Genomic DNA, 21,854 nt, shown 5'->3' with positions numbered 1-21,854 from the left:
CCATGGGTCATTTACATGCTTGAGTAAGTTGATTTACAACCGCGTAATTTAAGTCTGTTACTTGTGCACCAATGATTTCAATCTCCTCAATGGTGTCACACCACGATTGGTATAAATCGATTTTTGCCTTCATCATAGTAGAATGGAAGCTTTAACATGCAAGCGTGGATATTTTTGCCATGTATTCTTTTTGCTTTCACTAGTCTAAGTCTGGTTTCTTTGCCTTTAATGGGAGCATTTGTGTTATCCGGCATACACTGTGTTCTGCCACCTTTTTCTTTTTTAACCCCCTCTCCCCTCTCCTGCGAGCCCATTGAACCCTTTCACCCCACTGAGTAATGAAAATGAACATGAACCTTTTAGCATTTCAATAGATGAACACCAGCAGCCCCTGAACATTCTGTTCCAGTGACCCTGGCTAGTCGCTCCAGCACTTCCATGCAGCCAGCAGATCTCAAAGTGCGACTCAGATGGGGGATTGTGCCTCCTAAACACACATTTATATATAAGATGTGTACTTTAATTAAATGTGGACACAATGCATGACTCATGTTGGATCTTGACTCTGTTGCTAATGTGTTTCTCCTCTGTTTCCAGGCCACAGAACAGAAAACCAAAGGTGAGTCGTACTTACTACTCGTATTGAAGTTTTGCAGGAGACAAATGTGCTACACACAACCCAAAACAAATAGCTTACTACCTTAAAGTTCATTTTTCATAAAGTATTTCTTCAGCATGTCTTTATTGCTGCAGGCGTTAACACAAAGATGTTTCTCTGCAGCTAGCCCCAATAAACATTGCAATGATATTTATTTTTAAAACAGTGGGGAGACGAGTTTTGTTTAAATTCAATAACTTCCTATTTAGAGAGATAATATGTAATCATTGCCTCAGAGCCACAGTTTGCCCTCACTGCTGTGGATGCTCCGTATGAAACATTAGCTTTTATCCAGTAGAACATCTTTTAACTGTGGCCATTAGCTCACAGCCGGGTGGCCCCTCGCTACCTGAGCCAAAATGGAGGCCAGGTGTCTCTACAAGACTAATAAGGAGCGCGGGGACGCCGGGGGTGATGTAGCTGCTCCCTGGGACTACCCATGGGCTTCACAGGCAAACCTCAGTGGCTAAGGTGGTGAGGAGGAAGCAGATGAGCTGAGGAGGGCGTGAAAGAGCCAGAAAAACAACAAAACCACTCCTGGCGGAAAGAGACGAGACAGGAAGACGTCAGGAAGGGAGTTAGATAGAAGCTCACAGAAAGATGAATTCTGTGGGGAGGAGTGTGCTTAGCTTGCAGTCCAATGCTCATAATGACCACAGCGAGGTCACTAGGGAATGATGGACAGCCGGCCCAGCACCAGATCTCCTTGTTGCGATAAGGAGGCAGATGGAATGAGGACTTAATGTCTCGCAATGGATAGGCAGGGTGAAGATCTGATTAGATCTCCTGTTAGCCATTGGCAGCATGGGCTCCTGCACTTTTAACGTCAGCAAGAGGGTGGCCTACTAATTTACCAGCCAGCGTGTGTTTGTGGCCAGAGCTGCATCCTTTCAAACAGTTCTGTCCGTCAGGTGGTCAATTTTGTAAACATCAATCAAAAGGAGCAAGTGGGCTCGTGCCGTCCTCTTGTGGCTGCGCACAACCACAAACTCTAATCGTCAAGGGTCGTGGCCTTGACCCCCTTCGCCCCCTCCCTCCCTGTAGGCTGAGTTAATGAGTGTAATGTCACCTAGGTGCCCCCTCCCCCTTTACTCCTCCCATCTGACTCACCCTCAGTCTCTCACTGTTTCCTCCACTAATGAATGTGATCTGGGTTAGCTTTGTTCGCATGCTCCTCAACTCTCTCATCTGCTTCGTGTTGTTGTTTCACTGCATCTGTGATTTGACCTATATATGCACTCCCCCCCAACCCCCACCCATGCACACACACACACACACACACACACACACACACACACTTATTGGCTTGAATGCTGCTCGTCACGGCCACACTGAACTATCTTATGTGTTGTTTTTTTACACCGTTCTTCAGATTGACTACATGCACGTTCCATTCTATGTGGGTTGTATCCATATGGTTATTGACTCACAGTCTCTCAGTGCTTGATCTGTAGTTTTAGTCTTGGCACCAGGATTTCTTTGACTCCTCGATTGTCTTGGAAAACCTCAGGGATTGTTATACTGGCGTGTAATGCAGGCACACAGATGGAGCTCTTAAAATGTAGTTGTTATTATCAAAGACGAACACATTGTGAATGTGACTGATGCCAAAGATGTGACTGTGAGTCCATGAACACAACAGAAAGGTCTCCTAATTGATCTAGATCCTAACAGCTGATTAGGAAGAGGAAACAACTCTTTATCGTCGTGACATCGGGTAAACAAGGAACTAATTAGAAAGACGGGGCTAATGTGGAGGCTGAAAAACGCAGACAACCGTATGCAGGTGATCTCCAGGAAAACCCGATGTACCATAGTAACACTACACCACCGCCTGTTAGCCGCTCTATGCAGCAAGGCCCTGCCTGGGACTTGCAGAGGGAAAACGGAGCAGATGGAGGTGGGCTGTAAGCAAGGACTTGGAATGCATTGTCATGGGTGTACGTGTACGCGCGTGCGAGAGAAGAAGAAGAAGAAGCCAGGTTGTTGCCTGAATGTAGTATGTTTGGTTAATGTGGAGAGAGCTGCGAAAAAAAGAGCATGACGGAGCAAAAGAAAGAAAGAAGCGGCGAGCTGTTGAAGAGTGAGAACACACACACACACACACACACACACACACACACACACACACACACACACACACACACACACACACACACACACACACACACACACACACACACACATCAATCACCACATGGCTAATACCACACACACGTCCTAAAATAACATAATTTTCTGTCGTAACTTTGTCTAACTAATAGCTGAACATCACAGTGGAGCCGACTGATTGCACACAGGAGGAAGTTTTTACATGCTGCTCTGTCACAACCGCAACTATATTCACTCTACAACAACTAGATCATGATATTGCATCACACACACATTTCTCTCCTCATCCAAGGTGGGGCGCAGCATCAAGGCCAAACATTGACACGGCGCCGTAAAGGATTGTGTTATTATACAGTGATGTGGCCAGCATCATCTCATAACAGATTAATTTTCCATTTCACATTGACTTAATTACCGCCAGCGCTGTGTGTTGAGAGCCATAAATTGCTGTGCTTGATTGTAGGGGAGTACCAATGTCATTGTGGACACCTCTTGTATTCATCTCAGCCCAAGAGGAACAGAGCTTAAGTTAATGCTTCAACAACAATGATGACGATGATAAACCCTGTTTCATAGATGGCTGGTGGTTGAGATTTCAATCAAACCTTTTATGCCAATCAAACGAACATATTTCAATTGTACAGGAAGCCATTTGTGACATTTTCCCGCTGAGAAATTGCTTATGTTGTGTTTGTTTTTCGAAAATGTTTTGGCGTATTGCACTGCCCAGAGGTGCTGCCCAGGTCAGGAGGACAGGAATGTATTGTACCGTATCACTTCCTCCAAATTTCAACACACACATCGCATTCTGGTCTGCCATTAGCTGCTGGGACAAAAGGTCGGGGGGGAGAAGTGAGGAATGAGTCTTGTCTGTATCTCAGAACTGATTCCTTTTTTTAAAACGGTTCCAATCTTTTTGACGCAATTCAATGAAAATGTATATTTGCAAAAGAAAAGTCCAGGTATTCTTGAAAACACCTCCACGTCACCAGAGAGTTCTCTCCACACTCGCTTTGTAACATGAGGAAAGGGTTCTACCATTGTCAGCCGATGTTCCCCATTCTTTCTGGGTCAGGGTTCATACCTGTACCTATGGAGCGACTAAAGCTGAGGTCAGCCACCCTGTCCAGGAGTGAGGAAACATCAAAAAAATACAACAGCGCTGTTTAGAGTAAGAAGAAGTTCTTGAGTTGTTTGTTACCAGTTCATTCAGGCCTTAACTGGGCCGATTAAAGGCTCAGCTGCGGAAAGCTTATAATCGCTCTCCGACTGTACATGTATCTGTGTACGCTCCATCCCAGAGCAAGGCGACGACCCACTTTGATGAATGGAAAGCAGCGTCAGCATGTGCTAGCTATTATTAAACCTGTAGATGGAAGGGCGTCGATACTATTGAGATCAGCAGTGATCCGTCTCCCTCGCCGATCCAGGCATTTGTTCTCTGGTTCGCATCTGAACTCTGTACTTGGATGACGTGCAGCACATTGAGATACGACTGATCAGCATACAAAATCTCCTTCACCGGCCCCCCCCCTACACACACACACACACACACACACACACACACACACACACACACACACACACACACACACACACACACACACACACACACACACACACACACACACACACACACACACACGTCAGACAAGTATGCTATCATCGTTTTCTATCAGAAAATTAAGAGCCCTTTAAAGTGTAAAATGGGATGTCTTCGTCTGTGTGAAGCACACACACACACACACACACACACACACACACACACACACACACACACAGCCCTGAGGCCACAGTTTGATGTGCATCTTTGATGAACTGGGAATTCGCCAAGGAGCTCACACAGCTGAGGACTGCTTTTGCAAATAGACTGTCAGAGACGGTATAGTGTGATCTCTTCTTACAGTTTAGTTCACTTTTCATCTTCAGAAAGCTGCTTTGTGTGTTTCCCGGTACTAGAGGCATGTGCGCAGTGCTTCTGTTTGTTTTTGTTTGTTTGTTTGGATCAAAATCCCATTGAAGGCTTTTCATCATTCTTGTACACACCTCGGCGTAGCCAGTGTGTTTCACAGCAGAAGCAATCCCAGTAAATTCTTGTGATTAGAGCAGAATTATCTCATGGTTGCAGTTATGGAATTTGTTCATGCTGTTAATCGATGTGCAGGGACATTTGTTTGAAAGGAAACATCCAAAGCAGCGGGCAAGAGGCAAATAGTGTTGTGATTGTAAGCGGATTTAGACTCGAGCTGGTTTCAGGCAGTGGGACCCATGCGCACAAGGGGGTGGAGACTGTCTTACACACATACACACACACACACACCATTCTCTTCATCACTCACCCTCCCTGCTCTTACCTCTTCGCCTGCTGTACCTCGGCTCCCTCTCCATGTTTCCCTCTCTATCTCTCCTCTCTCTCCCTCCCTCTCCTTCCCCTGTGATTGGTTGACGGAGAAGCCAGCCAACTTCCCCCTTCCCCCAAGCTTCCAGAAGAATGTGCGGCACACATCAGAGTCCCAGCGTTCCAACAGTCGTTTCCTAACTATTATTACACGCTGTGCCCTGGCCACAAAATCCTCTTTGTCCTTCTTTTGTTTTTTTATAAAGAGGAAATCGCCTCCTAAAATCATTCGTGAAAATTTTCCAGAAATGATTGGCCATCTGCTTGCCCTAATACTGTAATAATGACAAGATGGATAAGAGGGAGGCCACAGTGAAGGACAGAGAAAAGGAAAACGAAAGTGGGGAGGGATGACGAACAAGACCAGGGAGGAAATGGAGCAGATGTGGTGAAATCCAGTGAGAGGCGATCTGTAGCCATAGAGCTTCTCCTCCCGAGTCCTGGCAGCATGTAGAGAGAGAGAGAGAGAGAGAGAGAGAGAGAGAGAGAGGGAGGGAGAGGGGGAGAGGGAGAGAGAGACGGTCAGACAGACGGGTGGAGGAGAAACAGGATCCGTCTGTGCAGTCAGTATTTTAGCCCACAGAGGGGCCGCAACTGCTGAAGGCACAAGTTACCCAAAATCACCTCCCTGTCAACCCCTCGCCTCCCCACCAAACACACACACACACACACACAGACACACAGATAAGGCTAGTATCTCATTGTTTTCCGTCACTGTGTACATGTCTGTGTGAATATGCTCCGAGACTCTCCTGTCCTCCTCCCTCACTGTGGGCCTCTGCATTACATAACTGTGTTTTTGTCCATGTGAGTGTGTCGGGCTGCCCGCGTGTGTGTGTATGTGTGTGAGTTATTCATTGCTTCACTGCACACACTGAAGTACTGCACTTTATAACTCATTTAGGCCACACAAAGATTTTCTTTTCGTTTAGTTGTTGGCTTTACATTTTTTGTGTGTCTTTTGTGTGACCCCCCCCCCCCTCCCCCCCCGGATATGTTTTAATCCAGCTAATACCTCAACTGACGTTTAGCTGAGTGCGCACCACAGCAGATCAGATGAGGGTTGGGTGTGTATGTGTCGTTTTAAAACACCTTGTTTTGCATCCTGTTTAAATTCAGTTGACCAGCTTAGTCTGTTACGTAATGCAATGTACTGAGGCGATTATCCAGTGTGCTTTGTGTCCATTATGTATCTCACCCAGCACTGGCTCTGTTACCGCCGAGCTGATCATCCCCTTGGACTTAGCGGTGACCTCTGACCTGGCAGTATATTAGCCTGCCGTGTCAGCCGGCAAGCACTTCACTCCTCCGGCCCCTGGCTTAGATTTGGCATTGGTTACTGTGGAAATTAAGTGATTGTGCATGTTGAGTGTGTGTGTGTGTGTGTGTGTGTGTGTTGAGGGAAAATATCTCTGTCTGTTGCTATGGGTAACTAAAGCTATCGGGACGTGACCAATTAGCTGCAGCGTCCATACCAGCATCTAATAACTAACAGCTTTGCTCGAGCATTGAGTGGTGATCATTTCAGCAGTTACAATGTGTGACTGACCATGAATAGTTAATGATGTTTGGGGCTTGAATGCTGACAGAGACTACAGACTACAATAATGCAGCCGGCAGCTCTGAGCCCATTATCTATAACTTGACCTCCTCGGCAAATCTACTCTGCAACCACGCAGTTCTCTGGACTGTGATCGTCGTCTCAGAGCTGGAGTTTATTATTGTGCCACCATGAGATTATTATAGTTCTCCGCTTCAGCCTTGTGTTTAGAGTGGCCACTGCCTATAATTGTGTTCCGTGCAGCCAAGAGAGAGAGACTGTACATTTATAGGCCCAACCTCCATTACCTTTCTGGATTTAACGTCTTGGTCCTGAACTGGAAAAGAAGCAAAGTGGAGGAAATGTCACCACAGCATCTTTTCATAAAACTCAAATCGTGTGTGTGTGTGTGTGTGTGTGTGTGTGTGTGTGTGTGTGTGTGTGTGTGTGTGTGTGTGTGTGTGTGTGTGTGTGTGTGTGTGTGTGTGTGTGTGTGTGTGTGTGTGTGTGTGTGTGTGTGTGTGTGTGTGTGTGTGTGTGTGTGTGTGTGTGTGTGTGTGTGTGTGTGTGTGTGTGTGTGTGTGTGTTGGTGCACACAGGGAAAGCAAAAACCTGTTAACTCTCAATCATTTTGGTTGCTTGTTTACTTGATAATGCCCACGGCACACAGTGACGTTTTGTGTAATAGGCATCCATGTCAAACACAGTGAGGCGGTGAAGCTCAAAGAGGCCCATGACATCAGAAAGCTAGAAGCTCCTTACATGCATAATGCAACTATTTATTAAAGCTCCTGATCAAAAGCACTGCAGAGCAAATGTTGACATCAGTGGTTGGAATCTGAGGAACAGACATGTCTCGCTCTCTCTCACTCTCTTCGCTCTCTCCCTCTCTCTCTGGCTAACGTGCATATTGACAGTGTTTTGGTTTATTTGCAGCCACGTGATCATGTGCTCCAGTGTGTGTGTGGGCACTGGAGCAACAGCACTTCATTATTTAACTCACATTATAATATTTAGAGAAAGAGAAAAGCAAAGCCTGCCTTGCTGCTCATGTATAAAGCCTTACACAGCAGATGTTGGGTGTTTGTATCTATTTTAGAAGGCGGCACAGATGATTGTTATTAACCTTCTCTTTTTCTGCTCTCCTCAGTGCCAGACTCTGCCGAGCTCGACCCCACCCCTCCTCTTCCCCCTATCAACCCCGGTGTCGTCCCGCCTGTACCCCCCAGCAGTGGCAATGGCAAACGCGCCCCTCCCGGAGGCCAGTCGCAAACAGCACAACAGTCCCAGACTCTGCTCCAGCCGCGCTACCCGCCCAGAGAGGTGCCACCACGCTTCCGCCAGCAGGAGCACAAGCAGCTGCTGAAGAGGGGCCAACCTTTGCCCCCCGGGACCCTGCCTCTCGCCACCGCAGGACACCCTGCGGCGACTGAAGCCTCAGCATCAGGAGCCACACACTCCTCCTCTCTCTCCTGCTCCTCCTCCTCCTCCTCCACTGCCAGCCTGCATACAGGTCAGCCTAGACTCACTCTTCCTTTTCTCCTTTGTGCTTCAGCTCAGATTGAATTGAAACAAAAGTGAATATAGCTTTATGACTATTATGGTTCTGCTTGTCGCAAACTCTTATTTGTGCAGCGGTCGATGGCGAGAGGAGTTCAGAGTTGCAGTGAAGCGATGTCTGTTAAGCACGGCCCCATAATGGAGTAATTGTGTGGCACAGTAAGAGTAGTAAATGGAGCACTGTGCCTTTTCTTCTGGCTGATTACATTTCCAGTGATGATCAAAGAGAATGGCGTGAAACAAATGTCACACACACGCTGAAACGCAGCGTGTCCCAGTGCGTGATACAGAAGTGCCTTTTATTTACGCAGCCTGATATCAGTTCATTTTAAAAGTGGATGTATCTGGCATTGGAAGAGAGACCAGGTTGTTGTGTTTAATGATAAAATGCCGTCCTATCTTCAATTTGAATGAGGAGCGTTCATTTCAGCACTTTTTATCTTCTGTGAATGAAAACTCTTACTTCCTCTCGCGTCATTCAACCAGACGTGAGGCTGTTTGATTGCAGTTCTGACTTCATACCAATTAGATGTAATCCTCCTCCCCCCTCCATTCTCGTCATCATCCTCCTCGTCCTCCTCAAGCTCCGCTGACCAGTCCTATTTCCTGTTTTGGGGAGGAGGGGCAACACGGCGTTAGCTAGTTGGCCGGGTGCCGGAGTGGGCCTGACCTGGCATAGATAGAGAAAGACTGAGAGCGAAGGAAAGAAGAAAGAGTGTGAGAGCGAACATGGCAGAGGTCCAGTGCTGTGGGCTGAAGTGACTCATGGCTTACGGTAAAAGCTGTTGCTTCTCTCCGCCCCTCTGACTGCTTCGCTCTGCTCTACTTTGTGCTCGGTGTCTCTTTGAAATGTCTCATTACATTAGGATAGACAGACAGGAGGACCTTACACTCTTGAAAGACAAATAGGAGTCAAATGAAGCCTTGTGAAGTATTTGAGAGACTTTTTGTAGATCCACTACTACAGGCTCTTCTCCCTACAGCATTTCTCCAAACCACCTTATCGCACAGACCCGGCTACGGTCAAGTAGGATCTATGAACGTGTATAGAAACCTCCCAAATTACTCCCACCTCCTTCCCCGTCTCCACACCAAGCAGATCCCTGGCTGAACTCGACTCTCCATCCAACAGAGAGCCCCTGGAACACTGCCTGCCTGCCAGCAGCAGGCTTGTCTGCACACCCTTCCCGCCTTCAGCTCTCGCTGGTTGCTAGCGGCTGAAGCACACTAGCAGTATTCATTTCCTCCCGCTTTTCCTTCCTCTATTCATCCTCTGTCTCACGCCGCCCCTCCTTCCCTTGGCCTCCCGTTAGCTCTGGTGTGAAGTAAAGGTTGTGATACGGGTGGATGTGTTGCACGTTGCCGTCTCAGGCCTATGTAAACACACGTTTGCGTCCTCTGCAGCCTCACTAGCGTGTCGTCCTGTCCACACAAACAATGCTGCTCAGTGTTTTAGAGGTCAATGTTGACGACACACACACTCAGGTTTGTGATAGTTAAAATACCTGCCATACCTCCCCCATCATGTCTCATCTTGTTTATGACTCGTTAAAGTGCCTCCCAAAATTCCACATAAGTTTATATGAATTTAATGAATCAAGTTATATTTGAATTATGACACACAAATCTTATTTTTGTCTCTTTTGCCTTTGTTAAACACCCTCTATCTAACTGGTAGTCTAACCCCACTCCCCCCACCAGCAGCTTAATGTAGACTGTGAGGTGTTGAAAGCAGTGCAGCTAATGTGCTAATAGCTCGTGTAGCGGTGAACATAGACGATGTATGTACGCTAGATTCAGTGTCCTCCTTAAGTCTGCTGCTGCTGCTGCTGCTGCTGCTGTAACAGCCTTGGGATTCCCCCTCCAAGAGGGCTGGGATCTACTGATGTGATTAAGCTTCAGCTCTCTATTAACCACAAATGTTCAGCACTCGCACTTTCCTTCTTCCCTCTTGTCTCGGTTGCGCCGACGTCTTTTACTCTCTTTGCTGTCTCTGTCTTTGATCTGCTTATGCATTTGTGCGCACCTCCACCTCCACCTCCACCCACAGCATGCATGCACCTCCCCTGGCCCCTCCAGGCAGCCAAGATTAGTCAGGCCGCATGCATGTTTGGCTGCCAATCGTCCCATATTTACAGCCTTCTCCCAGCGTTACCTTTTGTACGGCTAACAATCCATACCCCAAGGCCCTTTCATGTAGAAGAGGCTATTTTAAGACTGGCATGCTGGAGAAAGCCCTTGACCTGGTTTATCCTTAGGGGAGCAGAAGGAGAAAGAGGATGTTCACTGGCAAACACCGGGTGCAGAAGTCTTGGATGTGTGCTCGTTCACAGACACGTTTTATCCCTCTGCAACACGTCTGCCAATTAAAGGCTGAACGACACCGTACTTACACGTTATACTACATAGAGCTGGGATGATGCACATAGGAAGTGTTACGCAAGAGGTTCATTCTCATTGTATGCTGTCTCTGCATACAAACACTTAACTTGACTTAACAGTGAGGAGGAGCACTTACAGACTGATACATGAGTGTGCTGTCTCTAAAAGGGCAAGTACTCTGGGTTTTGTCCACAGCGTCTTAATAGAGCTGTTGAAGTCACCGTGTCAAGGATTTTTATCAGTGCCAGTTTTGGTGGTTGTTGTTGTTGTTTAAATGTTTGTAGTTGTGAGTATTTATAGGCCTCCTTAGACAAAACGACTGCTTCACAAATTCCATTGTAAAGAGATGATTCACACTCACTAATATCAACTTACACGTGGAAAACTCAGATTCAGAACATGACTCATTAGCCACTGCTTTAGTAGGAGATTACTTTAGTTCTTCTCACTTAGTATTTCTAAGTAAAAGATGCCTCTCATGTGGTTAGAGTCTCATGTCCTCGCTCCTGAGACAGGTGGTCTTGCGAGGGCCTTGGTGTCCCTCCCATTCATTTCTAACCTGGCAGACTGGATCTCTTTTGGAAGCCTCTTTGACAACTTTACATCTCAGCCATCTTGGATGACGATGTTGAATTTCTCCAATCGTGCTTTGACCAAATCTGTATTCATGCCTACCTGCTGCATAAACAACAACAACAACAACAACAACAACAACAACATCAACAACCCTCATCTCACTGAAGTGGAACAAACTAATAATGTGAGACTTGACCAATTCACACAACGCCAATTATAATCAAGATGTTTTTGCGTGCTGCTCGTGTTCAGTTTGCCCTCAAATCAAAAGTAACGGAGATCAAGCAGGTGTAGCGTGTGCCATGAAGGTGTGTGCACGTTACAGAGCGCTTTCTTCTGGCTGGCAGCAGCCATTGTCAGCTCTGTACCATCCAGTCCGTCTGCCCCTGAGGGACTTCATTAAGCCAGGATCAGCCCAGCTGAGGCCCTCACGAGTCCTCATAGATTACTTCCTGCTTCTTTCTCTCCACATTCATCTCTGTCATTCATTTTCTATCTGTGTTTCTCTTTCCTCTTGATCCCTCTTTTTTTTTTGTCCTTAACCCTTACTTTCACCCTCCCTACATGTTATAAAAATATGTGTCAACTTGTTAAGGAACATGAGATCTTAAGATGTCTGATGTTTAGGCCAAATACAACAGCGGGAGAGGAAGGTTTGTCTTCTGATCTGAGCTCTCGGGAAGTATTGTTTGTGTGTGTTTCTGTTGCCAGCGTGGGGGCAAGGACACAGTAGATGCAGTGTTGCACACGTTATAACTAAAGGAGCGAGTGGCCATGTCAGTAGCACGGTATGACCTCACCGTGCGTTAGGTCCTCTCATTGGCGAGGCGTAGAGGGCTGAACGTCGACCGGATAAAGGGGCTCTGTTCTCTACCAAACATTGACTTATTGTGTTGTGCATGGGCACCGGGATCATTTGTAAACAATACCGCCTTGATCCAGGGAACCACTGCCTTTTTTTTACGCCAAGGCTCCGTCCCTGTCAATCCTCCTCCCTCCCTGCCGCCTATGACGTCTCGTGCATCTCTTCCCTCTGTTTCTCTTTGGTGTCTCTCTGTATTGCCTCCTGTCGTTTCCACCCTGCCCTCCACCAGGCTGTGTTTGGCAGCGTGTTTTAGTCTCCTGGCAGTGTGACCGGGGCCGTGGTAGCTGCCTCATTTCACAAACCTAGCCTGTGCCCTGAAAGCACCCCTATTTAGTGGCGGGTTTCCATCCGAGTACTGATGCTTAAAAGGTCTACATCCGTGTCTGGCAGTCACACAGAAGAAAGAAAGAAAGAAAGTCAAGAGATGGGGGAAAAAAAGGAAATTAGTTCTCCACAATGAAACAAATTCAAATGGAAATCACAATTTGGCCACATGAGATTAAGAAATGGTAAGAACCTGTGATTTATTTTGATATGGTGGTGTGAGGAGCGCCCTAACTGTGTGGTGCTGGTGGAAGCGTGTCTGTGGCACACGGGGGTAATTGTGGTCATTTTAACATCTGCCCAGCAAAGCCTCGTAGAGGAATTCAGTCGCTCCAAAATATACCATGTTTTGTAGTAGATCATATATGTGTCATGTCCTCCAACCACAAAAACATGCGAGTGTGTGAGCCAAACATACTGCAGTAAATCACCCCCCCCCCCCCCCCCCCCCCCCCCCCCCAATAATTGCAATCTGACGCAATTCACGAAGCCATGGTGTGTAAAGTGAAAATATGCCTTTCTATACACAAGCGTGTGTGCATGTGTGAGAAAATTGCCATTCCAGCAGTGATAGAGGCGGGGGCAGCAGGCTGCTGTGTGGTTTCTCTTGCTCTCTCTTGCCTGCCACTGCTATTCAAGGGGCTTTCCATTGTGGGTGGCAGTGCTAATTGCTGATGGAGTGGACCAGGCTAAATATTTAGTGACAGTTTTGGAAAGCTGAACGAGGCGGGGGGTTGGGGGGGGAGGCAAGAAGAGTCTCCCTTTTGTTTTACCCCCATGCCTCATGAGTGCATAATGAAAGTGTCCAGGCTTTATCCTTCAGCTGTTAACCAAGCCCCCACCACCTCCGATATAGCCCCCCCAACCCCCAACCAGCCCTCTTTCAGTGCTTTTCCGGAGAGGGAAAATCTCTGTCGGGATAGGAATAGAGCACGATATAAATAAAGTCCAAGTGAGGCAGCAATAGATAGAAGAGGACAGACCCAGCCAAAGCAGTGTCGGTGGGAGGGACGGAGTGCGAGGGGTGAGGAAGGAAGGGAGGGGGGAGGGGGGAGGGGGGGGTGTCTCATGCCGCGCAAGAGCTGTGCAACTTCTTGGCAGCATTTCAAAAATGAGCCTCAGAAGCTTGGCGAGCCGAGCAGACATATTGAGACAAGGATGATCGTTGCGTCGCACAAAACCTAGCTTTCTACAGGATGGTTGGGAGGCACCTCTCCACAGGTATTTCACCACTGTCGCTTCCCCCCTTCCCCCCTTCATCCTCCGTCTTAAATCAGACTTCTCTATTTGCTCTGCATTCCTTGGCTTGCTTTTACACACTGCGTATATGAGCACTATAATCCATTAAAGCTGCGACGGCAGTGCATTGCAAGCAGTGCAGTGTTGAATTCTGCTGTGTGTTTCTGCTGTGTTTATTTTGAGCAAGTGAGACATGCGTAGTGTTGAGGCAGCGATGGTGGAGATACAGACAGTAGCTCTGAGCCTTTTTGGCTCCGGTTCAGAACTGAGAAAATGGCGGTGCTGCACTCCTTAGTAGAGTGACGCCACAGAACGACAGCGCTGTGTGTGTGTGTCAGAAACACAGTGGCCTCCTTTTTCCCCCTGCTCTCTCGCTGCCACATCTCTTCAGTGGCAAGCATAGAAGACATTTTGACAGAAAACAGGGGGTGGTACACAAATGTTGTCACTTCCCACATGTAACCGACACAATCGGAGCCTTTGCATACAAACTAAGCATGTGCAGGCAGATGTAAACAAGAGCAGATGCAGCCGCAGGGACAGCAGAAAAGGAGCAATGAGGTGGCATTAGTTTGATCAGTGCATTTAGCACGCTCTGCAGCTGGGTTTACTTTAATCTAGCTCTCCAAATACACACACCAGGACTCCAGGGGGCTCACTCAAACACTGAGTAAGGCTCTGGCAAAAATAAGTTCTAGTTGTCGACTCTTTTGTACAGGCAGATGCAGGCTTACGTGGCGACAAGAAGACAGGCTTGCCAGGGAGCCGAGGCGGTGCAGAGTATTAGTGCTGCGTGTCAAGCTGGGGTCACAACTGCAGTGGTTAGAAGTCAAGGGTGAATCGCTTATCTGGCTCCTTTCATTGATTGAGTCCTGTAATGTTGCTCTCTTTTTGATCGACCACGGCTCCAGGTCCCTCGCTAGGGACACAAGTGTGAAAAGAGGAGCCATGATAACCATGTTACAAAAACATGTTGTGATTATTTGGAGGACATACATTTGTATTTCCATTTGGCCCATCCTGCATGTAGCCCCTAAACGTGGTAGATTCTTCTCTTTGTTTTCTTATTACATGCATCAGTAGTCCATATTTACACTCAACTACATATTCTATATATTGAATTAGTTTGGTCAGTTAGATTTTTACTGCACTCTTATCATTGATGCTCATTGTTAATAAGGTTGTAATCGTTTTCACAGAATTCTGAGGTCACAATTTGGTTTCCACTGGACTCGGTACAATATAATGCTTTAATTCTTTAACACATCTTTGCTCAGAAGATTGCATACATGGTTTCTGTAGGATTTCTACATAAATGTGATGCAGGAACATATTTTCTCTGTGGACACATTTATTAGGATATATTTAATATGTTAATACTCGACTGGTCTAGTCGAGTATTGAGTTGTATTTTGAGCCTGATCATTTCGTTAAACCATTTATTTATTCAGTTTAAATACTGAAATTAAAGCTGTATTTATCTTCTCATCAAAGCCACTCTGCTGCCATATTAGTCATTCTCTTCTCTGTGTTCAGGTTGGTCAGTGTGGGTGGTATTTATTTATTCATGAATAAAGCATCTTGTGATTTCTGCCTACTTATATGGCGTACACCTTTAATGTTGCCATGGTATTTCATAGTCGAAACAAAGATGTGGGCGTGGTGACATACTTAAGTTATACCTCTCTTCTGATATCCTTGCTCATTTCCTTTCCTTTTTCTTTCCTCCCATCCAGAACTGCCCCCACAGAGTGGCCAGGGAGCCCAGTATGACAATCCCCTCTGGGGACACTTACCAGTCAACCGGAGTGCCACAGGTGCTGCAACTTCCACCAATCTCAGCGGCTGGGATCAACTGATCATTGACCAGAAGGACACAGAAGCTTGGCCTTCCATTACCCATAGCCAGAACCAGGCCCCTCAAGGAGGATGCCCTTTGGACACTGACCCTGGTCGCCTGGCCAGCAGCAGCAGCAGCAGCAGCAGCAGCAGCAGCAGTAGTAGTTGTAGTACCATGAGTATGGCCACGGGAGCCAACAGCCAGACAGGTCACTTCCCTGCCAACCACATTAGTGGCAAGGCCAACAGTGGGCCCAGCTCTGCCAGTCATACTGGAACCAGCATGCTTTCCAGCCAGGTAGCAGCCAATCGCAGCTGGGGATCTGGGCCTGGACCTGCCCACTGCCCCCCTCAGTCCTCAGTGGGAAGTGAAGGGAAGAGTGACAGCTCAGTGGGAGGGGGAAGGGAAGGAGGCAGCAGGGGCTGGGGCTCCTCTTCCCCATCATCCTCAACCACCAACTTTAACTTGAACCTGAACCCTAATGCCAACCCATCTGCCTGGCCTGTGTTGGGACATGATGGAGCTGGCACAGGGGGAGGCAGCTCAGGGGGAGCCAACACCACTTCACCTCCTCAACCTGTACCCAATCTTTGCACCCAGGCTGGCCCCCTATCAGCCCAGACCAGCACCTGTACTGGAGCCAATACTAACAGCAACTCCTCTGGGATTGGCAGTGCCTGGGGTAGCATGATGGCCTCTGATTCCATAGAGCCACATCACTCCCCAGCCACGAATGTGTCTTTCAGTTCAGAACCTCAGAACCTTAAAACTGATGGGCCAAATCACACTAATAAACAGGACCCACCCATCCACAACTTGCCTGGCTGGGGTAATGCACCTGCAGGCTTAGGCACCATGGGCCAGACCCCATCTGGTACCGCACAGGTTAACGGAGAAGACAGTAGCTCAGTGTGGGGAAACAGTGGTGACTCAATGGCAGCTTCATCTAAGGAGGCATCTGGCTGGGACTCAGGCTGGGGCCATAAAGGAGGTGGGACCGGTAACTCTGGGGGCTGGGGTGACCAGTCCAGTGGAAACTGGGGTAAGCAGCACACTGAAGAGGCCCAGGGAGGCTGGGATACCCCCAGCTCTCCTCCCCAGGAACCACAGGCTAGTCCTTGGAGCAGACCTGTGAGCACAGCTGGTGCTAGTGAGGGGAGCAGTGACAGTACGGAAGGAAACCACAACAGAGACCAACCCTCCAGAGATAATCCAGCCCCTCTTTTGCCTGCCCAGGACTTAGACCCTAGGGTGCTTTGTAACACTGGCTGGGGACAAACCCCTGTTCGTCAGCACACCACCTGGGACATGGAGCAAAGCAGACGCAAGAATGGTGGAAGCACTGACTCCTGGGGCTCTGGACAAACCACCCCAAGTGACACCCAGGGGCCCTCTATCCCTAACAAGGGCCCCTCTCAGAGGCCTGACTCTGGGAGTAAAAATGATGTGCCCGGTTCTCAGGGAGCTTCAGGCTGGGGTGGAAACATACCTGCTACCAACCAAACCAGTTCTGGTTGGGGAGAGCCACACAACAACTTGAAGCCCCCAGGTGGTCCTAGTGGCTGGGGAAATTCCCAAACAGGAGGCCCCACCACCAGTGTACCCAAGAATGGTGGTCAGTCCTGGGGAGAGGAGAAGTCATCTGGTTGGGATGACCCACATGTCAAGGCCAAGTCCCAAGGTTGGGCAGAGCAACCCAAATCCTCCCATAGCTGGGGCAATGGTGGAGGGAGCAATAACGGAGGGGACTGGGGAGAACCAGAAGAAACCAAGAAGAGCACTCCCACCACACCTGCCTGGGAGGGAGAGGCTGGAGGCTGGAAGGAGAACCCCCGAAGCTGGGGGATGTCTGCATCAGGACCGGGGATGTCTGGTGCTGGTGGAGGTGGTGGAAGTTGTAGCTGGGGAGACCCAGTCAGCCATCGAGACGCAGTCAGCCAGCGAGACCCAGTCAGCCATCGAGACGCAGTCAGCCAGCGAGACCCAGTCAGCCATCGAGAAGCAGTCAGCCAGCGAGACTCAGTCAGCCAGCGAGACCCAGTCAGCCAGCGAGACTCAGTCAGCCAGCGAGACCCAGTCAGCCAGCGAGACCCAGTCAGCCATCGAGACGCAGTCAGCCATCGAGACGCAGTCAGCCAGCGAGACCCAGTCGGCCAGCGAGACCCAGTCGGCCATCGAGACCCAGTCGGCCATCGAGACCCAGTCGGCCATCGAGACCCAGTCGGCCATCGAGACCCAGGCATCCAGCGAGACCCAGGCATCCAGCGAGACCCAGGCATCCAGCGAGACGCAGTCGGCCAGCGTGATGCAGTCAGCCAGAGAGACCCAGTCGGCCAGCGAGACTCAGTCAGCCAGCGAGACTCAGTCAACCAGCGAGACCCAGTCAACCAGCGACCCAGTGGTCCTGCCCAAGTTTGGGGAAGTAAGGCCCAGGATGGCCCCTCTGGCCCCTCTGGCCCCTCTGGCAATAGTGCAGGGGGGGCCATAGGCTCCTGGGGTGGCTCAGGTTCAGTCAAACAGGGTGGAGGCTGGAGCGGCACTAAGCAGGATTCCTCAGCTGAGGCCACAGGATGGGAGGAGCCCTCCCCACCTTCAATCCGACGTAAAATGGAGATAGATGACGGGACCTCAGCTTGGGGAGACCCTGTTAGCTACACTAAAGCAGTCAACCTGTGGGACAAGAACAACCCAGGAACGTCCCAGGGTAAAGGGACTACTGGCGGTAATAATCCCCCAGGACCCAACAACAACAACAACAACCATCCTCACTCTCACTCTCACCCTCACCCTCACTCTCACTCTCACTCTCACCCTCACTCTCACTCTCACTCTCACCCTCACCCTCACCCGCACACCTATCATGGACCTGCGTCTATACAGAGCCACACCCACAACTCCCAAAACCCAGGGCCCACCAACGCGCCCACAGATCCTGCTGTACAACACCAGTCGGGGCCATCTCACAGCACCAGGGGACCCATAGCTCCTCAAGGTATGGCTACACAATGTTATCATTCACACAGCACATTTCTTGGCGATGAGCGAATGTAGGTCTTCTTCATCAAGAGTTGGGACCTCCTATATCTCGATTGGCTTAACACGTCTGATTAACCAATAAGCTGTACATCGAGAAGGAAGAGAACATTCCAAGGGCTTACACCTACTACTACTATCCTCAGCAGCCATGATGTTTAGAAAATTCAGTACACACATTCAACATTCAGATTGTAAAACAAAGTAGATATTGTGTCTGTTGCCTCTCTTACACTGACAAAGGTAATGGTGTCAAACATGAAAGCTGCTCAGGTAGCTGCTACAGTGCAATTCTAAGCTCCAAGTTGCTAATCCACTTAAAGGTAAAATCTTGACCTAGTTTGCCCTCTTTGGATTTACATCTAATCATCTATACAAATCATTTAAGCAGTGCCAGCCCCATCCCTCCCTAAGGCTCCTCACATTTCACAACACTGGGAACGTTGACTAGACCAAGCAACCTCACGTGGGTAAAGGAAGTACAAGAATGTTGTTTACAAAGTGCCCTGTGAAAATGGCCGTTCGCCACAATCTGTTAGAGTCGGGTTAGGAGTATGTGATTATATGGGAGCCACCATCTGTCAGTAGAAGGGGGAAGAGGTGGTGGAGGCTCCTGGAAACAGAGAAGGGGGTCAGATGCCCCCTGCTGTTGCTTACCTGACCCTGCATGCTGACTCCAATTGCATTCATGGGCTTCCAAGTAGAATTAGACGGCAACCCTTTATGCTGCCCCGATGGCTGCTTTCCACGGCTTAGAGTCAACAGTGGATGCCTCTTTATACAGCTTGTTGTTAACAGCTGGAAGTTGAAAAAACGATTTAGTGTATTTTTATCCTCTCCCTCTTTTCACCACCCTACAAACTAACACGTTAACATGTTTGATACAGACTCAGCCAAATAAACATACATGTTTCCACTCTACATATGTGAGAAACGTGCATATTTAGTGCTCCAGTGTTGGCTTTCTTACCAAGTGTTGTCTAATTAGAAGCCTTATAATCAAACGTGGTGTCTACAAATTTGGGTAGACGCTTCAGTAGGTTATCTGACTGAGGCGTTCGAGCAACATTTACATTTGGTTACAATGTTTGTTTTTTTTATGTTTGCTAGATACGCAAGGGTATAATCCCTGTTTACATTAACTGAACCCTGTCTGTGTGCCCACCAGGTTGGGGAGAAATACCCAGCACCCATGCAAAGCCGGAGAGCACCTGGGGGGAACCTGCACCCTCCCCAGTCAGCGTGGACAACGGGACGTCTGCTTGGGGCAAGCCTAGTGGAGGTTGGGGAGATAGCAACTCTGATAATTATGGCAGGGGCAACTCAACTATGACATCTGCACCATGCAAACCTGGTAAGCAGAAGTTTTTAAATATACTGCCTTCCTCTTTCAGTCATTACAAGGTTTAATAGCCGTTTTCTGCTGAATCAAGTCGAGGACATGAACCTGGTATGAGAAAGGCTACAGCACCTCACATTTCAATCAGAAATCCACACTGCCCCCTGCTGGTCATATACAGTCATGTAAAATCAGTCATCTCGTCAAAGACCAGAGAGTAAGACTAGGCAGGTTACTCTTAATTGGTTAGAAATAACATTTTACTTTTTTATGTCAATGCCTCGACCTTAAACATATGTTAACTCATAATAATCTTCAAAATACAGGTTTCTGATGTTACGATGTAGAACGTCACACACAATATGTGTTTATGGGACTTGAAGCAAAGTTTGTGTTTGTTCTGGTATTTTATATTTTGATTCGGTTACTGGCCAGTTATAAAGTGATCTTCTCATAGCTTTTTTTGTTACTTTCCCTCCAGCCCCAAAACCTATGCAAGACGGGTGGGGAGGTGGAGGTGGAGGTGAAGATATGAGCCTCTCAGGGGGCCAGTGGGACACTGAGGAGGGAGACATGTGGAATACTGCTGCCTCACAGGAGAGCAGCTCTTCCTGTAACTCCTGGGGAAATGCATCCAAGAAAGGCCCACAGAAGGTATGAGGGACTATTCACTTATGTTTGCTGTTTGACATTACATTTTCACAATGATACATGAATATTATGTTGAGGATTTATGGCTAACATTTTCTGCCATTGCCTTCTTAATTCACAGGGAAAGATTCCAGGGAAGCAGGAAGATGCCTGGATCATGAATCGTCTCACCAAACAGCTGACGGACATGGGTTTCCCTGTGAGTTGAAGCTGATGCTGTGGAGTCCACTTCTAGGGACTAACATGCTGAACATTTCACTACGATGAATGCACAAACAGGAAGCAAACAATTTCATGACCTGCCACATAAAGCTGGAACACCTCTTGATGGCTTTTCTTGGTAGATATAATGCTAGGATTATAGCTAGTATTTAACACAATCCTGAACCATTCAAATTAGACTACTATTATAAAAGATTTAAACTGGTGCAGCCTTGTGAAACACAGTGCAGGATAGTTTCAACAATTTTAAAATGGTGTTGGTCAGAAAACAAAGCCATTTTACATTTTATTTACTTGTGACAAAGCAACTGGGTCCCGCATTTTGACACTCTCCGCTTTGTTTCCCCAGAGGGATCCAGCTGAAGAGGCTTTGAAGAGCAACAACATGAACCTTGACCAGGCCATGAGTGCTCTGCTTGAGAAGAAGACAGAGCTGGACAAGAGGGGTATGGGCATGGCTGGGCACGACTACAACAACGGCCTCATCAACAAGTCCATGAGCTGCCCTCGACCTCCGCTCCTTTCCAAAGACCCCTCAGCAGACCCCCGTTTGCCCTTCATGGATAAGGTCAGTCAGCCACTGAGCAATCTTCTCATGGAAATACATCAAATTGTTGTCTGTGGTTTTGAATGAATTGAGAACAAAAGTAATTATAATTGAACCGTCTTATGTTGAGGTTTATTTTAGATTTGTTTGAAGAAATCTTGAGGGCCTTGTGAGGTCCCTGTGACCTTGTCTGCGTCATTGTAGTTGAAAACAAGGATGAGGAAGCTGTTGAAGAAACTGATAATAAGATCCAATGTCCTCACAGTGTATTTATCCGTGTTTGTTGGACTGAAACAGAAGTCCTCTGGCTATCACTTCAATGTCCAGCAGATGCAGAGTGGAATGTTTGGCGGTGGTGGAGCAGCACAAGCCCGGGCCATGCAACAGCCGCAGCCGCCTCCTCAACCACCAGTGCCGCCTCTCAGCTCCTCCCAGCCTAGTCTACGTGCTCAAGTGCCTCAGTTTCTCTCCCCTCAGGTAACACACACACGGTATATACAGTATACTCTGTGTATTCTTTAAAAAGTACCCAGTATAGACATTGTCATATAGTATTTATCAGTTTTGG

At 48.0% G+C, this 21,854-nt stretch overlaps 1 protein-coding gene across 5 annotated transcripts in view; it reads left to right on the top strand.

Annotated features, from left to right (window-relative positions):
• Window positions 1-21,854, top strand: part of LOC142989265 (trinucleotide repeat-containing gene 6C protein-like) — a 33,771-nt gene that overhangs the window by 6,712 nt on the left and 5,205 nt on the right. For 2 of the 5 annotated variants that reach the window (XM_076138718.1, XM_076138717.1), the window contains exons 3-10: window positions 598-619; window positions 7,859-8,221; window positions 15,391-18,486; window positions 19,696-19,881; window positions 20,348-20,520; window positions 20,639-20,716; window positions 21,089-21,307; window positions 21,584-21,763. In XM_076138718.1, coding sequence (XP_075994833.1) covers window positions 598-619; window positions 7,859-8,221; window positions 15,391-18,486; window positions 19,696-19,881; window positions 20,348-20,520; window positions 20,639-20,716; window positions 21,089-21,307; window positions 21,584-21,763 — 4,317 coding nt within the window. Of the gene's footprint in view, window positions 1-597; window positions 620-7,858; window positions 8,222-13,486; window positions 13,637-15,390; window positions 18,487-19,695; window positions 19,882-20,347; window positions 20,521-20,638; window positions 20,717-21,088; window positions 21,308-21,583; window positions 21,764-21,854 lie in introns of those variants that run through there. The other 3 variants (XM_076138720.1, XM_076138719.1, XM_076138721.1) reach the window with 3 other exon arrangements.

The sequence above is a fragment of the Genypterus blacodes genome, unplaced genomic scaffold (genome assembly GCF_046128005.1).
Source record: "Genypterus blacodes isolate CSIRO-AG114 ecotype Tasmania unplaced genomic scaffold, CSIRO-AGI_Gbla_v1 ptg000401l_1, whole genome shotgun sequence".
Lineage (NCBI taxonomy): Eukaryota > Metazoa > Chordata > Actinopteri > Ophidiiformes > Ophidiidae > Genypterus > Genypterus blacodes.
The sequence above is the reverse complement of the archived record's forward strand: the minus strand, read 5'-3'. Positions and strand labels throughout refer to the sequence as shown.